Here is a 21,104-nt window from a genome sequence, read left to right as displayed (position 1 = left end):
ATAGCAATGTAAAGGAAAAATAGAGGAGAGGAGAAGAGAGGAGAGGAGAGGAGAGGAGAGGAGAGGAGAGGAGAGGAGAGGAGAGGAGAGGAGAGGAGAGGAGAGGAGAGGAAGAAAAAGGGGGATGGGAAAAATGAAGCTTCCAGATGAACAGGTAATCTTTCTTGCTAATGATGAAGACCAATCCTTTCTGCTCTAAGACATCAAAATAATTATAAACAGATGAAACCAACCAACGTTACTCTCTAACTGCTGATATGTTTGCCTAAGCCCTCATATTTAATTATTAAGCTTATGTAAACATGTGTGTGTCCTAATTTTCATCCTTACAGTACCTCGGACAAAAACAAATTTTACCAGCTGTAAACAAAAAGCAGTATGACACAGCAAGCCTGAGTCTATGTCTGGGATAGGAATGCAAGGGTGTCATTAGGAAGATGAATCTGTTAGTGATTTGGAGTATATCATGTCATTCTGAATTGCCTTCAGTTGTACACCAAATGCTTGTACCAAAAGTGTATGTTAAAACCCAAATACCAAATGAAAGGTATTTGGAGGTAGTGCCTCTGGGAACTAATCAGGCCATGACGATGTAGCCCTCATGAATGGGGTTAGTTCCATTTATAGATATATAAGTATATATAAAATCATGAGAGCTCTCTCCCCATCTCTGCTGTCTGCCATGTAAATACACAAGAGAGTCATCTGCAAACCACCCAGTACATGGCATACTATTTATATCAGCCAGGACCAACTAATACAACTTCCTTCCTGTATTTCCAACCACATTTCCCACCCCTTGATTCCAGCCCACCTACTCATATTATCCAACCAATTGGCTTGATTACCCCAGCAGAGCTGTCTCCGAACCAGCAACCTCCTCATAATCAGAGGTGTACAGACCTCTGTGTTTAGAATTTCTAATACCATCCTCTAATTGTCCTGTCCCTAAAACCTCCTCAGGACATGGATCCCAAGGCAGATTTTTAATATTTATTTATTTATTTGAAAGTCAGAGTTACAGGGAGGTAGAGGCGCAGAGAGAGAGAGAGAGAGAGAGAGAGAACGCAAGCGCTCGCGAAGTCTTCCATCTGATAGTTCACTCCCCAAATGGCTGCAAGCCAGAAGCTTCCTCCATGTCTCCCATGTTGGTACAGGGGTCCAAGGGCTTGGGACAGCTTCTACTGCTTTCCCAGGCTATAGCACAGAGCTGGATTGGAAGTGGAGCAGTCAGAACATGAACTGGTACCCATATGGGATGCCGGCACAGCAGGCAGCGGCTTTACCTGCTATGCCACAGTGCTAGCCCCCTGCCCCCAAGGCAGATCTTAGGTTATGATCTTCTGCCTGGGACTTTCTTATCCAGGCTAATACTCCTTATAAGCAAAATGAGAGAAATAGAAACAAAGTTACAAAAGCAGCTGCACCCTGCTTCATGACTCTAATTCTTACCTAATTCTTTTCAACAACTCTAGTTGCATTAATAAATGGTTATAGCTTTCCTGTTTCCTTGTCACAAAATGAGAAGGGAAAGGTAAGAGCCAGGGCTCCTACAAGTGGGTGACAGAGCTGAGTCCCCATGGAGTTGCATAGTTTTTACATTGTCACTATCCCTTGGTCACACAGTTCAGAGGAGCTTTCTTACGATATTATTTCCAGTCCTGTTGGAGGTTTGGCAGCCAGCAAGACAAGGTGATGCATATGTGATTCCATTCTCACCACACATGGGTTCCCATTTTGTCTCTGAACATTTGCATCTTGTGTTGCAATCTGAAAAGAGAGCTCGTTCATGATAAGAGACAGGTTTGGTTCTGAAAAGAAATATGACAGTATACAATATTACCTCTTAGTAGGTGGCACCCCAATATTTTCAAAAGTCAATGTTCTTGTGTGATATTATACCGTAAAAAGCACGCCTTTTAGGAACACAACTATCTTCAGAAATGACAGCTTCAGACCATTACAGTGATACACTATTAACCAACGTTCTCTTGAAAGTTATCTTAAAAAGTTTACAAATTTACACCATGTCCAGTTCTTAGCTCAGGGATTTTACTAAAAACAGTCTACTGTTAATATGATTTTCTAAAATAATCCTAAGCAACGCTGTGTGAACATACACAACAAGGTAGAGAAATCAAGTGAATTTTCATAGCAATTGCTGACATTAGTCCAAACGGCTTGCAGATGATGAGTGTGTGTGTGTGTGTGTGTGTGCGTGTATGTGTGTATGAATTTCTTTCAGAATTGTGGTCTCAGCATAAGTAGAGTGTATATTGCAAACAATGTGGCAGAAAAAAATAGCCAGGAAGTAGCCCCTACAAACATGAACATATCCTACTTGTATATGTCTTACCTATAAAAACAACCCAGAGCATCCATCACTTCTCCCACATATCCTCCCACTGTAGACAGCTCTTCCATATCTTACACCATCCTTTCTTGATTCTACATGCTATGTCAATGACCTATTAACTCATTTATTCACAAAAGTTATTGGACACCTACTAAACACTAGCTTTGGGAGTATGAAAGGTATTTAAAAATATGGGGCACTCAAGCAGTTGATTTTGTTTAGACAGTTATTTTATATAATTTTGATTGTTTTTGCTCCATTTTTTTGTTTTCTTTCATTCTGTATTATCATTTTTTGCTAGAATTCCCCCTCCTTTACTTCTTTCTCTCACATGAATTGCCTAATCCTTCTTTTCTTTTTTAAGACTACTTATTTACTTGAAAGAGTTAGAGAGAAAGAGAGAGCAAGCGATCGAGCATGTGTGTGCAAGCACATTCCATCCTCTGGTTCCCTCCCCAAATGGCTACAATGACCTGGGCCAGGTCAAAGTCAGGATTCTGAAACTCCATCTGTGTCTCCCATACGGTGGCAGGGGCCCAATTACGTGGGTCATCTTTGGATGCCTTCCCAGATACATTAGCAGAGAGCTGAATCTGAAGTGGAGCAGCCAGGAACAGAACTGGGGCTCATATGGGATGCTGGTGTCAGAGAAAGCAGCTTAACACACTGCACTACAACACCAGCCCCCATTCTTCTACTGTGATCCTTCGCCATTATTCATGCCCCTCTAATCTTTTGAAAAAGTACACAAGGGTATGCTGCTTTTATATGCTTCAGATATTACATCCACTGAAAGCCCTTCATAATTCACTCTTTCTGTTCCCATTTTGAATTAATTTATTTGGTTGTTATCCACTCTTATTGTTTTCCCAAAGACATTTGAGGGACGTAACACAAACAAAAGCACACTGGCATGCATACCCAGTAGAGGGCAAGAACTCTTTTATTCACTCCCAAATCTCTAGTACCAAGAATAATTCCTGGCACAACAGTAGGACATCAAACAAATCAATAAATTAAAGAAAAATGCTACTTAATTTTTGCAGAAACAGTCATTTTGGCCCCTGCCTGTGAGAGGTATTTTCTATAATGATTCTAACTATAATTTTTTTTAATTTGACAGATAGAGTTAGACAGTGAGAGAGACAGAGAGAAAGGTCTTCCTTCCATTGGTTCACCACCCCCAAATGGCCGCTAAGGCCGGCGTACTGCGCTGATCCAAAGCCAGGAGCCAGGCGCCCCCTCCTGGTCTTCCACGCGGGTGCAGGCGCCCAAGCACTAGGGCCATCCTCCATTGCCTTCCCAGGCCACAGCAGAGAGCTGGACTGGAAGAGGAGCAACCAGGACTAGAACCTGGTGCCCATATGGGATACTGGCGCCACCGGCGGAGGATTAAACAAGTGAGCCACGACGCCGGTCCACTATAATTTCTTAATTGACAAAATGTGCCATCTGGCAGAACAGCTATGGTTTTGTCACCTTGAAAGTAGAAATAGAAGACCTCTAAAATGTCTCAAAACAGAGCAAAAGGGTATTTAACCATCTTGAAAAATCCTATAGGCAAGTTGAACCCTATTCTCTTCCATAAAGTATTCATTGCAGATCCAGTGGTGTGGCATAGCCAATAAAGCTGCTGCTTTGGAAGTTGGCATCCCATATCAGAGCAGTGGTTTGAGTACAGGCTGATCTGTTTCTGATCCAGCTCCCTGCTAATGCACCCGGGAATGCAGCAGAGGACAGCCCAGATACTTGGCCCCTGCCTGCCACATGGGCGAACAGGATGGAGTTGCAGGCACCTGGCTTTGGCTTGACCTAGCAATGGCCATTGTAGCCATCTGAGGAGTGAAACAGCAGAGGGAAGGTAAGATCTGTTCTGTCTCCTCTCTTTTCTTTGCCTCCTCTCCGCTCTACTCCCCTCCTCTTCTCTTCCATCCCCCTCCTCCCCTCACTCTAAAATAAATAAATAAATATATTGAAAGTATTGTGAGCTAAGACCTTGTGATAGTACCAGAAAATATAAAAATGTGCCTTTGAAAGCCAAGAATCAAGCTACAGTATGGACACAGTGGGGCTGAGCTTACAGAATAATAGGGACCGGAAGGAACTTTGGAGTGACCTGGGCCAAACTCTCATTTGGCAGATCAGCAAACTGGGCAGGTAACTTGCTCAAATTCATGGCATTTAGTTGAGAAAAGCTTGGAAATAGACTGCTTCCAGGCCTCTAGATTTTAAATTCCTATACCGGGCCATTCTCCTCACTATAGAAGACTCCTTCCACTGCCGTATCTAAAATTCATCTACATCGTCCTGTTGAATGTCCAGGATCAAAACAGCCTTTTAGGACAAAGCAGCATGGGTAATCCACGGGAAACATTTTGTACTTTAAAACCATGGGTTATCCACGGGAAACATTTTGTACTTTATAACCACTATAATTTTTTATTAAAGAAATAAGTTTAGTTTGCCATCTAGGGCAGAAATTGATTGCATACATGTTTTATGAAGGATGTGTTGAGAGTAGAACTGTGGATTAAATTTTTTAATTTTAAGCATTTTAAAAAATTTATCTGAATATTTACATCCAAACTAGATTTTTCTTTCAAAGTAATTTCACCGGGAAGTAAGAAATTTTGCCATTTCTTCTGTTGCTTTCTAAAAGCAATGCTCTTCTTAGAATTTGAAGCTTGGCCATTGTCAAGGATATTCTGAACAATATGAAAGCAAATTCTAAGAGGGGTCACGGGAAGTTTTAAACAATGATAGCAGTACTGCTGTTCAGTACCTTCTCGGTGACTGCTCTGAGGAAGCTAGCACTCACCAGTGAATACTTTGTATATTTAAGAATCTTTCATCTTTGATTATGTAAGTAGGTACACTTTAAAGTGAACTTCTAAAATTTGCTGTTGCTCTTTCTGTTAGCTTTTGGTTTAGAAACAGGATGATATTGTAGAAGAATATTATGTGAGTCACTTATGCCTCTGTCCAAGCCTCAAATCTGCCTTTTGCAGATATTTAGCGTTGGGGAAACTGACTTTTATAAACTCAGTTCCTCTAAAGATAGCAAAACATAATTCATAAAGAGGTTTTAAGGTTAAAGTGAGATAGTGATAGTTAAGGTATTTTGTAAATTGCAAAATATAAAGTAATCCACTACTGTCCATCTATTACAAGGATTGTGGGCACTGTTAAATATGGCACAGGGCTTCTTTTATCCACCCTAGAATCTTCTTCAATTTCCTATTTAAAACTAGTATTCTTAGTCTACACTGCTGTCTGTTACCAAGGCAATGTTACACTTGTGAGCCTAATGGTGTAACTTCCAGAACTTTATGAACTTTGCCGTCACTAATTTTCCTGAACATTTTAGGAGGCAAAAACTCTAACTGGTGTCCACTGAGCAACAGGAGAAACCAAATCAATGAAGGCAACTGTGGTTAGAACATGGAGTCAAGATAAACAGGCATGGCAGGGGAGAGGGAGCTGGACAGCAAGGAGACCGTGACTGAGCAGGCAGATACGGAATACAGTGTCAGGATCATCTGCCTTTCAGCCACAGGCAGAGTTTCAGGCAATCTGGGGGTTCTGTCCAGCAGATTGAAGAGGCTCAGTAGGTTTTTTAAAACAAAGAATGAATGCATAGCAAAGAACGAAAAATGCCATTAGTGTAAAAAGATGAAATAGTTCAAAGGATCCAGCCTTGCATGAAGACAGAAACTGGAAACTGAGAAATCTAAACACACAGCCTAAATGGGATGAGACAGGTTTTAGGGCATCAATACATATTCTCTCGAGCAACTGTAGGACACCCCGCTAAAGACAGAAGATGTGGGGTCAGTGGGTTGAAGGACAGCCTACTCTTGAAACTTCCTATGACTGAAGTGCAGCAGAAACCATGGAGGCTGGCCTTGAGACCCCACTCCGCTATTCCGGTATCCAGGGAAAATAATAAATTTTCCCATGAATGGTGCATCTATTTTGTGGTAGGCAGGTATGTCATGTCAGTTTAATAAATGGAAAAATAGCATACAAAGCCACATACTGCCACTTTATTAAGAATAAACAGAGGTAAAATTCAAGGTCTGTATTTCACCTATCAAGTATTTTCTTAAAAAATTCATGTTATCTAGCATAAAATGTAAGTTAGGATTTTTTTTGTATTTCTCTAAGATACTCAAATTCAAACAAGATGACAATAACAGATTCTGACTCAGAAGTATTGCTAGCTATTTCATAATAAAACATTAACTTTCATCCCATAATTATGATGTTAAAAATTCCATTATCTTATTTTAAAACTATATTAGTAATTGGACAAATCAAGCCAATCCCTTGAAACCATTTAATGAGGGAACGTACCCTTGGTAGGAGACTGTCAGTCCTGCCACATCCAAGTTTTCACAGCCCAGTGCAAACAGGGAAAGGAACAGGAGGTAACCAAAGACCGCTGATCCCAAGTAGAGTTTTGCAGCTCCACACACACTGATTTTGAATTTTTTCATTACTATTCCCCCAGAGAATACTCCAAGGGCTACTGCTGGTATGTTGATAAGCCCTGAGGAATAAGAAAAATATATCATTTGACAAATTTCTAAAACAAATCTAAGTGTGGTCATACAAGCTTTCTAAGAGATTATATAAAACTATACAATAGTACCTGATATATAATTAGAAAATTCTGCCTTTTACAATTACAGAGATATTGAGTCACTGTTATGTAATGACATATATATATATATATATATATATATATATATATATCAAGAACTTTTGATGAGAGGCTATGAATGATAGCATAACTGCATACGCCCAACACCATGTCTAGCATGAATTATTAAAGCAATAAACACTGGGGCCCAGCGCTGTGGTGTAGAGGGTAAAGCTGTCACCTGCAGTGCTGGCATCCCATATGGGTGCCAGTTTGAGTCCCAGCTGCTCCACTTCTGATCTCGCTCTCTGCTATGGCCTGGGAAAGTAGCAGATGATGGCCCAAGTCCTTGGGTCCCTGTACCTGCATGGCAGACCAGGAAGAGCTCCTGGATCCTGGCTTTGGATCGGCACAAGCTCCAGCCATTGCACCCATGTGGAGAGTGACCAGTGGATGGAAGACCTCTCTCTCTGCCTCAGTCTCTCTGTAACTCTGCTTTTCAAGTAAATAAATACATTTTTTAAAAAAAGCAATAAACACTGAAAAAAAGCAATGAAAAAAAGCAAGAACTGATGTGCTTCTTGTCTAATTCTTGGATGAAAAGGTACCTGGCAACTAAGTGTCTGTTAATGTTTCTAATGATTGTGTGGTAAAGGGGCTGGTGTTCTTGCATAGCTGGTTAAGCTGCTGTTTGAGATGCTGGCATCCCCTAATGGCATGCCAATTCTAGTTCCAGATGCTCTGCTTTCAAACCAGCTTCCTGAAAATGCACCTGGAAAAGTAGTGAATTATGGTTCAAGTTCTTGGGCCCCTGCCACCTATGTAGGAGACCCAGATGGGCTTCAGGGTTTCTGGCTTCAGCCTGGCCCAGACATGGCTGTTGAAGCCACTTGTGGACAGAACAGATAGATGGAAGAGCTCTTTCTGTTTCTCCCAGTCTCTGTCACTCTGCCTTTAAGTTAGATAAATCTTTAAAAATAAGAGAGAGGATTTTGAGTTAAAAATAATCAGCAAGTGGGATACATGGAATAAAAAAATCTTGGTTTCCTTTTTCTTAAGATTTTAAAAAATTTATTTGAAAGGCAGAGTGTCAGAGAGAGAGGGAGACAGAGAGGGAGAGAGAGAGATCTTCCATATAGTGGTCCATTCTCCAGATGGTTGCATTTGATAGGGGTAGGCTGGGCCAAAGCCAAGAGCCAAGAACTCTATCCTAGTCTCTCACATGGGTGGTGGGGGTCCAAGGACTTGGGCCACCTTTTACTGCTTTCCCAGGTGCATTAACAGGAGGCTGGATCAGATGTGGAGCAGCTGGGACTCGAACCGGACACCATATGGATGCTGGCATTGGCAGGCAGTTTCTATTTTCTTGCCGAAACAAAATTTATTTTTCTTACTCCAGCCTCTTAGCTGGTATATGAATGGTCTTCAAAGTATCCACAGAAAATGCTTAGTTATGTGTGAAAAAAAAACTAATGTGGGGATTTTAAAATTATTTCACACAAAGTTATCTTTTATTTCTATTTTCCATGAACTCTCTGAAGCATCCTTATACTTCCTATCAACAATACCCACCTATAGTTTTCTTTGTTTATAATATACTAGTCCTCAGGTAAGCATCTGAAACACTTACTGGCCATGATCTTAAAACAAGCATGTTATTATCCCTGCCTCAGAGAGCAATCTGTTCATGGTCATGGTTACTAAGTAGTAAAACCAGATTTGAAGCCAAGTCTAATGTCAAGTCCCAGGCTACTGTCACTATATTATATTGCTTCTCTTCCAAGGGGCTTCAGAAATAGTGCCTTTGATAAACAAATGTACAAGAGCAGGGTAATTAGATACACAGATATGCAGTCTCACCAGTAATCAAATGAAAGTGAATAAAACCCAACAACACTAGTAAAAGTCCCATGGAGTGGTTGAGAGCTTGGGTTCTACAGACCCAAGCTTGGGACTGGATCTCAGTTGTACCACCTCATAGTTGTGCAACTGAAGTTAATTCTCTGAATGCCTCTAAATCTTGTCTCCTTTCCTGTAATATTAAGCCAATAATCATGTTGTCAAGGTGATAAAATGACACCGGTGTCCTTTTTTGTTTAATATGCATATTCACTCCAACACCAAATAAGCTAGGAGCGATGTAAAAGCTAATTTATTACTATATCTTTATTAATTATTGTTAATAATCACTATTGCTTCTTCGCACTTGCTGAGGTTAGAGTCCCTGATACTTCTGTTACTGATTTAAAGCAGAGTTATGAGGCTTGTGCAATATACTTTGAGATAGTCAGCACTATTACCATGTAAAGTGAAAACTGTGATAGCTGTACAAATACTTTAGGATGAAATAACAATGAATAATAATAAAAAATACGTTGGGATATTTCAGGGCTTCTCCCTGTGTGAGATATTATTGCAATATAATTCATAACATCTCTCTTATGTTTAAAGAAATAAGTATTAAGATATAAATTTTACAGAGAGAAATGAAAACAAAAATATCTGGTACTTTCAACACTCACAGCCAACTGAATGCAGACAAAAATGTAAAATTTATCATGCATCCTGGGCATAATAAACATAACTTTCTTTCTCACAAATTAAGATCTTGCAGTCTTAATTTTCACTTTAGAAAATTCTAGAGCACATTATAATACAATTAGGAAACATGCTATGATGACTTAACTGCAAGAAAGATAATGATGTTTTCTTTCCTAAATGCCTATCTCCAAATAATTCTCTAAGTATTTCCTTGTTTGTTTGCATAATGCCTCCTAGAATTGACAATGGTACCTCCAAATATCTTCCAGTAGAAATTACAGGGAAATTTAAAGAAAAACCTATAAACTTAAAGCAACAAAATCATTCCACCATATACTTGCCATTCCTTGAATTTGAAACATTTTTCATTGGTTTTTCTTTACAAAGTTAAAGTAATTAACAGAAAAAATGCCATTTGTTTGGAAAGAATATAGCTTTAAACTTTAGGAAAAAGATGTGTACAGCCAAAATAAGTTGCTGTTGCAACAAATGGCCCTTGAATATGCAGGAAAATTTCTGTTCATTCTTTCACCTGTGTCACATCAGATGCCTTTTCTGAGAATAAAGACAGAAATACGTCTTCTTGGTGCCTCTCTCACATTTTAACACAAATTTAATAAGGAGAAGAAGGTGGTAGTGGGATGGAAGAAGCAAAGCAAGAAAGTGAGAAAACAATGTTTACTGAATGACAGCTCTCTGCATTTTACATGCCTTCCCTCACTTTGATTTCACCTAGGGAGTATCTATTTTCATCATTCTACAGATAATCAAAATAAGTGTCACTTACTTCACCCATTTTCCCTTATGCTGCTGTGTCCCACATGTACTAATATGAAACCAAGGGAAGGATCTTGGCTGTAATGATGTGGAATTATTAAGCACTCTCATATACAGCTTACAAAAGCATTTGAATTATCTGTAGATGTGATATATTAGAAACTATGATTGACTGAATTTTAGGCAACCTTTGATATATGATTCCAAACATTCTCATGAGTTTGGATCTCAGAGTCCATTTGATTACAGAGAGTGGAGTCACAGATTTAAAGAAATCAAGTCATAACTTAAAAGAAAATTATCAGTTTGATTCTCCCTGTAAGTATTGCAATTATACACAGTGAGGGTATTTAGCTTGTAAACTCAGGGGAAATTTTATTTTTAGCTATGCCATATGCATGTAAAGATTATATATGGATGGCATTGAGCAGAACACTGAATTGCTCAGAACTTCAGGTTCTTTGATGTGTGCTCATTCTCCTTAAAATAATTTTTAGGAAAAAGTGTTTCATTTATTACCTACTCAGTAAAGTGTTATTATATAATCTAATTATCTATTAGAAGCACCTCTCTCTAAATAATGCTTTTAATTTTCCTTTATGAATTGAATCTTAATTTTAAAGTAAAAAAAGTATTCATCACTGCAGTGCAAACAAAATGAAATGCCTTCCAATCTCCAAGTGGTTTGCACATGTGGAGTAGAGAGAAACAAAACGTAAAAATGTGTCCCTTCACTATAGCTCAAGGGCAAAAGATGGTCTTTTCATTTTGCTAAATGCACTTAAATGTTTTCCTTCACATTCTATAACAATTAGCTGAAATGATGATAATGTAAATGTAAAATCCTTAACAATTAAGGTAGTAGTAGAAATACCAGGAAAATACTCTCATGATCTTTGGATTTACAAAGGACTTCTTAAAACAGCATCAAAACCACGGTGATGAAAATTAAATAAAATTAAAAATAAGCAGGTTACCATTAGGAAAATTCAACAGCATGCTGAAGCCTCAGAGACAACATTGGTAATGCATATATGCAATAAAGAACTTGTATCAAAAAATATAGGAGAGTTCTCCCCAAAGTCCATAGAAATGTATATTATGAAAAGCTATGTATGGATTTAAAAAACTTTTACATGAAAACAAACATCTTTTAATTCCACTGCCCCATAAACCTCTGAAAGTATCTTCACATAGTACTCCTAAAAATCAATTTATAAGAAGTGCAAATGAAAAAAGAAAAAAAGGGGAGGCAAAGGACTAGGCCAGGATTACTGAGAGAGAATGTGGAAATGACCACTGAGCCTGTGAATTAGCGCTTGTTATCATTAGTCATCAGGCAAATGCAAATTAAGCTGTAATGAGATACTACCACCATGCCCCCTAAGAATGGCCACAGTGAAAAGGACTGAGAGCTGAAAAGAATAGGGAGCAACTTGGGACCAGCGCTGTGGCATAGTGGGTTAAAGCCCCAGCCTGAAGCAACTGCATCCCTATGGGCGCAGGTTCTAGTCCTGGATGCTCCACTTCTGATACAGCTTTTCTGCTATGGTTGGAATGCAGTAAAGGATGGCCCAGGTCCTTGGGCCCCTGCACCCACATGAGAGACCTGGAGGAAGCTCCTGGCTCCTGACTTCAGATTTGGCTCCGCTCTGAAGTTGTTGTGGCCATTTAGGGAGTGAACCAGCGGATTAAAGACTTCTCTCTCTATCTCTGCCTCTCTCTGCAACTTTGTATTTCAAATAATAGATAAAAATAGATCTAAAAAAAAAGAATAGGGAGCAACTGGAATGTAGTGGCACTTCTAAGTAGAGTAAAACTTTGGATGACTACACTGTGCTTGTAAAAAACTACTGAATCTAAACAAACACAGTATTTATTACCCAGCAATTGCTCTCCAGAGTAAAGCCAAGAAAAATCAATGTATTGGCTCAGCAACACACAGGACAAACTGTCACATCTTGGTTATCTATAAAATCCAAACGCAGAAGACTTCTCAAATGCCCACCAAAAATACAATTAATAAACAAATAAAATTTAGTCAATTTATATAATCGGGTATGACATAGTAATCAAGAATAACCCACTTGTAAACATGATAACATGGATGAATCTCATAGGTTTTTACTTTAATTGAAATAAGCTTGACACAAAAGAGTATATAGTATGTTACTCAACTTTTATGAAGTTCAAAAATAGAACTGGTCTATGACATGAGAGCTCAGAAGTTATTAGATTTGAGACAAATATTTACTGGAAGGGATATTTGAAGGAGCCTGACATGTGCTATATGTTCTGGATGACGGTTATCCACCTGAGCTGTACATTTGATATTTGTGGACTTAAGTTCTGACTGTAAGTTGTATTTCCATAGCACATAAAAATTAAAAATAAAATAATGTCTCTTCAACTTTTATTCCTCGTCTATTCTTTCAAAAGTCAAGATAAAGCATTGCTTGGCAATGATGGTTGTCTGGGGGAAAAAAAACCCAAAATATTGTTTTCAGATCATTAAATAATAACATTAAATTAACTTGAGTCAATTAACATTAAACATAGAAGAGCAACCTAAACTTAACTTCAAGAATTTTGGAGAATAATCCAAAGAAACAGTGAATCTTACCAGCATCCGCTGATTACCCAGGAGGATCATAGGAAAATTACATCTGCTAAAACGCACTCAGCTATTACCCACCTCTAGCCTAAGGTCTCTTTCAGGGAGGAAGACAGAATGATTTTTAAAGTATGTAATGAAGAAGAAATAATTTAAATCACTGGATACTTGTATCATAAAAAATGTCCAAATAAATAGAATACATGTTATGCCTTTAAACAGTAACACTAAGTGACGTTTATGGACCAAATGAACTAACCCAGGGTTAAAAGTATCCAATTACTTCCAGCATGATGGCTTTGCATGTGCAGACTCTGATTCTTATTTGTTCATTCTTCATCCTTTTCTTTGGCCCTGGAATACCTTTCTCATGTCTTTACTGTACTGCTGTGCTAGAAACACAATCCTTTTAAATAATCCCACTGCCAGGAATCCGAAAAAAGTCTTTTGATTCTGAATAAAAACAAGCTTTGTTTTTTGATGACCACCTCTTAACCTAAGTGTCCTTTTTATATAATGCCAGAAACTGTTGATGCAAGATGGTCACTGTTGTAGGTTTGCAGCTACACTTGAGACATAAAAGCCCAGAGGGAATAATCCCCTGATAAAATGCATGCTTGGTCTGCACAGTATTCCTTCACGAACTGCTTAGGGTGTGTGTCACGCACCCACATGGATGAATAATTCTTGCTACAAAGGTGAGCCAAGGACTAACCTAACATTTTATTCTACTAGGCACTTTTTTTCACTTACTTTTATACTTAAGCTAACATGCCCTAAGTTATCTTAGGTGTATGAGAATGATCTCTAAGATTACCACCAGTTATCCAGATGCATCTGAGCTAACACCTGCAGGAAAGCACAAAGGGCAGATAAGCATACCGATGACAAAGTTGGCTTTGGAGGATGACTGCCCATACTGCTGCTCGATGTACTTGGGTTTATAGGTCACCATGCCAAATAAAGAATTGAACTGAATGGTGCTCGCACACAGATACAAGAAGTATACTGGATTCCCCAAAAGATTCTTCAGAGATGGAAGAAAATCTACAAGACAAAAATAACACAGAGTAATTAAAGACAGCATAACACTTGGCAGAAGATGAAGCTGCGGCAGCAGGATTCAGCTGAGTGAGTCTCCCCCATCACAGAACTCAGGGCAATTGAGGGTGCCACACACTTATGTATTATGTGTACCAAGCCACTGCTGCAAAGCAAGGCTGTGATCTGGCAAGACTTAGACACTGGCTTCACCATGCAGGTAAGACAATTGCATCAGTGGTGAAAGTCAGACAGGACAGATCCCTGTAACAGAAGGAGCTAACAGGCAACATGGATGAGAATACCCCCATGGCCATGCAGCTGGGAGCCAAAGGCAGGGCAGCAGGAATGGTTGTTTTTGAGGTGCTTGGCTTAGAAGTTAAGATGCCTGCATTTCTTACTCGAGTGGCTGGGTCTGAGTCACAGCTCTGCTCTGGATTTCAGCTCCCTGCAAAAGCACACCCTGGGATGCATTGGTGCTGGCTCAAGCAGTTCCTCTCACCCACATGGGACACCTGCACTGACACCTGGCTTCTGGCTTCCACTCTACCCAGCCCTGGGCATTGCACACATTTAGTGAATGAACCAGAGGATGGGAGCTCTTCTGTTTTTCTTTTTGTCTGTCTACCTCTTCATGTCTCTGCTTCTCTAATCAACAAATTAGAGAATGTTTGTTTTCTGGTCTCTATTCTTCAAATTTGGATCAAGGTTACAGGGAAGAAATATGAATGTTACCTCTATTTAACATATATATTTTAGCATGAGAAATGAATTTTCTTATTCTCTCTTCCTATTGTTATCCAGCCAATCATGTCAATACTGCTTGAGGAGGAAAAGGACCAGCCTTGTGGGCACCCCTCCCCCTACAAAGAATCTGTTAAAACTCTTCTGGCCATGTGCCCACAATGCACTCTTTAGTGAGAGAGATGCACTGATACAACCTCTCAAATGGGTGGCTCTCATCTGTTAAAAGACTGCAAACCCTGAAGACCCATTGTTCTGTCCACTGAGATTTCTACAAAGCAGTGATCCTGGGTTCAGACAATTGATGTAAATGTCCACCAAGAAGGTTAGCAAAGCTTGTGGTCATGTGCTCCACTCAGTTTTCCCATAATAAGGCTGATGTGTGAAAAATCCCACTACCCTCCCTGTGTGTGTGTGAGTATGTGTGTATGTTTCTCTTTCCCCCTCCCACTTTCTCCCTCTCTGAACACAGGGGAGGCAGAGAGTGGTATTGTTTGTAAATCTTCTATAGCCCCAACAAGTAAACTGAAAGAACTTCAAAATCAGGAAGAAATCAGAAAGAATCAGACTTACCTCTTGCCATTTCCAGCATTTTTGCTTTTTCTCCATGAGCTGTTTGGTAGTTGACCTGATCATCCACAATGAACCTGGATTTCTCAGAGCAGGAACTGGACTCCTCTCTACTTTGGGGTCTTGGTAAATTCTTTGGTAAACACCAGAAAGGCACGGCTGCAAGAAGACTTACAGTTCCTGCTATCAGATAGCCAAGCCACCAGGCACCTACCCACTGGGGATCCTTCGGGGTAATAGTTACATGATCTGAAAGACAGAGAGGATGGCCAAGGAGCATGCATTGCAAGGCCAATGGGTTGACATAGGCTTCTATTAACAAAATTAAATCCTGGCATTAGCTCTATCCTATCACAAAATACCTAACAATTCATATATGACTTTTATCCTAATCTGGATATTAATGTGTGGTTTGCTGAAGGAATGAGAGAAACCATGTGATGCTTTCTCCTTTGGGTCCTTAGATGAAAAATTATAGAGTCTTAAGTTTGGGGAAGGTCTTATAAAATCCAAACTGTGTACTAGTGCCTGAAGAAGGACCCAGGACAAGAGAAAGACAACACCTGAGAGAGACTAATGAGGGCTCAACATGTCCCACTCAGCTACTCCACATCAGCACCACATTCATCTAATTTATGCATAGAGCATCTAAGATTTTACTCGAAGGAAGATTAATGCCTTGCACCCTCCAAGCCAAATCTAGAATAAACATTTTATTTGAATTCAGATGGTATTTGTATATCTGAAGCACAACTTCAATAGCTAATTTACCATGGAATTTTATGTTTGACATTATTTTTCATTTGATTAAAAAGATTTGACAGATTTTAAATCAAATCATTGATTTCATATATAATAATCTATAAAATATGATTATACTTTGTCACCATCATATTCTATGAGATCAATAAAATGGATACTCATACCTTGAAATTTGGGCTCAACTGCTACCACATTATATTTGGTAAAATATTTATACAACTCTGTCACTGCATGTTAGATGCTTCCCCTTAACAATCCTCTTGCATACCTCTCATCACACTTATATGTCCTCATCTAGATCAGGATTTTACACTTTGTGAAGTCAAAGAACTGAAGTATTTTGTTCACTGCTCTGGAATATCAACTAGGGTATAGTTACAGTAAAATAACTTTGGTGAAGTCATGAATGGACAAATAAAATTTGGGCAGCATACCTTGCAGTTCATTTCATTTAAAAAGTGCAAGAATTTTATATTCTGTTTTAATACACAATGACTTTAAAATGCAATTTCATATGAAACTTGTTTCTAATAGCAGTCTTAGAATTCTTTTTTAAAAAAGATAAATGCCATTCATCTTTAGGGGATGTATCTCCTGGGGATGGGAATAAGTGACTAGCTATGGGAAGATAAAGCCGCCCAATGAAATCCTGCACAAGTATTCTAAAAGGAAGGTCAACATTCTACAATATATTTCCACTTGGAAAAGACTTGGTAAGTTAAAAAAAAAAGAGTGGGGGGTCATTTGGTTGCCAGAAGAGTTTCAGTCCCTAGTTCTTCTGGCAAGTCCCCAGATGCATTATCAATTGATGTAACTCTAATGAATGCTCACACACCTGAAATTGGCAAGAGCCCACAGGCAGCCTTGGTTTGGGGTCTTAACTACACTGGAATGCCTCTCAACTGGCCAATCAGAAATGAAACTAGGATACATCTTCCAAACAAATTATGGTCATTTATTCAGTTCTATCACCACCTATTTTCAAGTTCCATTTACTAATGCATGTGATGATTGTATCAATAAGTTTCCCATGGATTATTTTCATTTTATGAAAGATGACTACCCCGTCATTTTATAAAGAAATGATTTGATACTTTTCACAATGTACCCATATCAAAATTCACAGCATCTAAAGTAAATGAATAAATAAAAATAAACTCCCTTACCTAGGTTTACAAAGCCAATGTCAACATAGAGTTTGGCACATAATGAGCCTAACAGGAAGCCAAAGATTGGTCCTATAATTGCAACTGTCTGCACACACCCTGCACAAACAACAAAAAAAGGAAAGAAAAGAGAGAAGAAGTTGCCGTTTATTTGTTTTGATAAATTAAAATTTTAAACAAGAAATGTGAGATCCAGTTAGTTGCTGAAAATGTTCCAACTCTACATTTGTGTGTATTTCATTTGTCAACTTTTTCAACCACACTGAAAAGGAATTAAGTTTTCTACTTTGAGGGAAGAACAAACACCTTTAAAGCCCTTAGTGTCTTGTGATAAGAAAAGAATATCAAAGCTCTAAAGAAGCTAATTTAGCAAACTTCACTCTCTGGGATTAGATTGCCCACTCTTAAAAACTGCAATTGTACTGGTTTTGATAGTCTTTAAACAACTTGCTATGGTCAGATGAGTGTAAGATTCCTCTTGACAATGAAACTGATTCCTTGCACATTAGAACAGTGTATCCATACACTTCGAGGTTCTGTAGGCCTGTTTTCTTTTTCTTTTTTCTTTTTTTTTTTTTTTTTTTTTTTTGACAGGCAGAGTGGACAGTGAGAGAGAGAGAGACAGAGAAAGGTCTTCCTTTTTGCCATTAGTTCACCCTCCAATGACTGCCACGGCCAGTGCGTTGTGGCCAGCGCACCGCGCTGATCTGATGACAGGAGCCAGGTGCTTCTCCTGGTCTCCCATGGGGTGCAGGGCCCAAGCACTTGGGCCATCCTCCACTGCACTCCCTGGCCACAGCAGAGAGCTGTGTAGGCCTGTTTTCAAGAGCAGTATCTGTGCGGAATCCTGGAAGCAGCCAGTAAAGGAAGCAGACTTGGGAACAGGTTGAGTGCTCTGGGAGGCTCATGGCCATCAGGGAAGCCCTAACAGTAACATGGCCGACTGCTTAAAAGACACCATCTCTAGGAACCAGAAAAGTGGCTCTTTCTTGCCAAAGATTCCCAACTGCTTTGCATTCAACACACAGCTTAAGGCACACATATTTCTGTAGATTTCAATTAACTGGAGGTGTAACTAGCAGGTCCCAGATCGTTTTCAGAACAGAAAAGAGGCTGGTGCTATGGGTAAAGCTGCTGCCTGCAGTGCCGGCATTCCATATGGGCACTGGTTCCAGTCCTGGCTGCTCCACTTCTGATCCAGCTTTCTGCTATGGCCTGGGAAAGCAGTGGAAGATAGTCCAATTCCTTGGGTTCCTGCACCTACATGGGAGATGCAGAAAAAATTCCTGGCTCCTGGCTTTGGATCAGAACAGCTCTGGCTGTTGCACCCATCTGGGGAATGAAGCAGATGATGGGGGATTTCCTTTCTCTCCCTCTCTGCCTCTGCATCTCCGTAACTCTCCCTTTCAAATAAAAAAAAATTCAAAAAATAGAAGAGAAGAGAGAATTAAGAGAAGAAGTGGGCTCTGTGCTCCTGGTGAGGAAGGAGGCACTGGGCCCGTGCATGCTTCTCCTGGCTATAAACTTTCCTCCAAATCCCAAAGGAAATGCCCAGTGCATGCGACAGAGATTTTGTTCCAGTTCTATTCCCTGCTTAATACTGATTTTTTCCCATAAGTACAAGAAACCATATTCTTAATTATAGCCTGCTTGGCTCAACCAGAACACTGCAAAGTTGTACATAGCACAGACAGGGCAGGTCTGTCCTATGGACCTAGCTGCAGTCCCCTCTCCCTGTCCAAAGAATTTAAATCATACCCTTCTGTCCCCAGTAGACAGTTCTTTAAAAGATCACGAAGCCAAGCTGATGTGTGAAACAGAACAAGCCTTAGTCATTCTGTATCTCTAGCTTTGAGCTTAATTCTAAGACATAGAGTCCCCCAGTAAATGCTGCTTAGATGCATCTGAACTTCGAGGTATGTCTTTGCTGTATCATTTTGGCCTTTGCAGCTTTTGTTGTTGATCATCCACAGAGACTGATTCCAGAGATAGGACAGCCTCTGGCCTTGCTTCCATCCTTTTATACTTTTCTTTACCCATCGCTACCTGCTCTTGTTACCTCAGAATTCTTTGTGATCTCTCATAGGGGTAAAAGGTGCTTTTAATAATCAGTGCTTATAAATATCAAAGAAATTTCTGAGGCTCTGGAAACAAGTTTAGAATATACAGATATGTACACACCTAAATGCTGCAGCAGCACTATAATGATCCCACTTAAAAAAGCCTATAAAATCTGATGCCCACAAGAAGACTTTGAGGCGGTCAGGCGTCACTACAGTGGAGCGCACGATTATTTCCTTCCAACTTACTGTTCTTTCCTAATAGGTCCTTCGAATTGGAGTGCATTCATCATGCAAATCCTCACTGAGCACTTCAGAAATGTGTGAACTGAATATAGGAACTGGTTGCAGTATTCAATGGAATGGAGAAACCAGCTACCCTACTTCCCCCAAAAATGGATAGAGTGGGCATTACCAATATAGAAAGGTGCATTGTCTTCACTGGCAAAGTCATCCAGGTAGGCAATGCCTAGAGGCTGTATGGGAGTCTCTCCCAGGCCACGAAGAAGGTTTCCCAGGAAAACATAAACCCACATGGAGGAGCTGGCATCAGCTTCACATTCTTAAAAGAAAAGCAAACGAGAGCATTGCAATTAGATAACTATCGAAATTAAATATTTACTCTGCATCTCTACAATGTGTCCTAAAAAGGAATTAGAATGCAAAAGTGAAATGGCAAGTAGTCATAATTTGATGGAAGGAAGACTGGAAAATGTTTTGTCACTGTAATCTTGTAGGGAGTGGAAACCTCCCAGAGACTTAACCAAGCAACTCTATTGCTTCTTGTTTCTGTTCTCTCTTCTTATTTTCTCTCTTCTTTTTATTTTGTACCCATTTCAAGCTATTTGAATTCCTACAATCCAGTCACACTCAACAACCTATTGAGGGCAAAATATGCATTTTGAATAAAGACTTTCTCACCTTAACTCTAGACAGTTCTATTTTTCAGTAGAAGTCATAAATGTTTTTATTATTGAGCAAGTTTTATCTGAAACGCAAAATTCTAAACTGCCTATACTTCAGTATTGGGCAGTACTGGCTACAATTATGTTTATTTGATAGTGAACATTGTTTTTAGGATTTTTAGGAAAAAATTTACATAAAATTGGGAACCCCCTATGATTTATCATTGAAATTTTATAAAAAGATTTTTTGACTATTTTTAGAGTGAGATTCAAAGCAAGCAACTTTAAAATGCTCTCAGAAAATCCAGGTCTTGGTACAATCCTGTGTGAAGTAGGATAATAGCCTCCATATCTAGCTTTGAAGAGGTCAAACTCTTTAATAAAATCTATAATGTTAACAACCGCCAATAATTGCCATTTCTAGAAGCTCCCTCCCGGCCACTCACTGGGCTAAGAAATTGGTGGGCATCTTTTAATTGAATCTTCCTAGTGACCCATGGGCTGGGATTAGTCTTTAAAATGGCATTTGACTAGGAAGTGTGAGTTCTGACGAACTGAGGTGAACACCTCTTAACAAGTGGATCAGACTGCATCACAGCTGTGACGACTGTGCACTCTTCTGGGCTTGATCCCTTTTCTGCTCCTTCGGGAAAAGTAGTGCAGGACCAAGGATTTGCACTCTCCTCTCTGGATTTCTAGTCTGCTCCCCAAAATATGATGTGAGTTCTTTTTCTAAAAATTAATTCTAATATCAATTCTAAACTTAACATTTGTATAATCCTAAGAAGCTTTTTATGGTCATCAGTTTTGCTTAAGCGTGGATACTTTAGTTCTGTGTGTAGACACAAGCAATGTGTGGCTATTAAAATTTAAATTAATTAAAACATTTTGAAACTCAAGTAATTTTTAAAATTAAATTAGAT

At 39.3% G+C, this 21,104-nt stretch overlaps 1 protein-coding gene across 5 annotated transcripts in view; it reads right to left on the bottom strand.

Moving 5' to 3' along the window:
• The window catches only part of SLCO1C1 (solute carrier organic anion transporter family member 1C1), a 54,282-nt gene that overhangs the window by 10,377 nt on the left and 22,801 nt on the right, over window positions 1-21,104 (bottom strand). For all 5 annotated transcript variants that reach the window (XM_070049452.1, XM_070049453.1, XM_070049454.1 and 2 more), the window contains 6 exons: window positions 19,692-19,838; window positions 17,217-17,315; window positions 15,292-15,537; window positions 13,816-13,980; window positions 6,713-6,908; window positions 1,646-1,811 (listed from right to left, as the gene is read on the bottom strand). In XM_070049452.1, the coding sequence (XP_069905553.1) occupies window positions 1,646-1,811; window positions 6,713-6,908; window positions 13,816-13,980; window positions 15,292-15,537; window positions 17,217-17,315; window positions 19,692-19,838 (1,019 nt within the window). The remainder of the gene's footprint in view (window positions 1-1,645; window positions 1,812-6,712; window positions 6,909-13,815; window positions 13,981-15,291; window positions 15,538-17,216; window positions 17,316-19,691; window positions 19,839-21,104) is intronic.

This window comes from Oryctolagus cuniculus, chromosome 9 (assembly GCF_964237555.1).
Source record: "Oryctolagus cuniculus chromosome 9, mOryCun1.1, whole genome shotgun sequence".
Classification (NCBI taxonomy): Eukaryota; Metazoa; Chordata; class Mammalia; order Lagomorpha; family Leporidae; genus Oryctolagus; species Oryctolagus cuniculus.
Note: the sequence above shows the minus strand (reverse complement) of the source record. Positions and strands in the feature narration are given on the sequence as shown.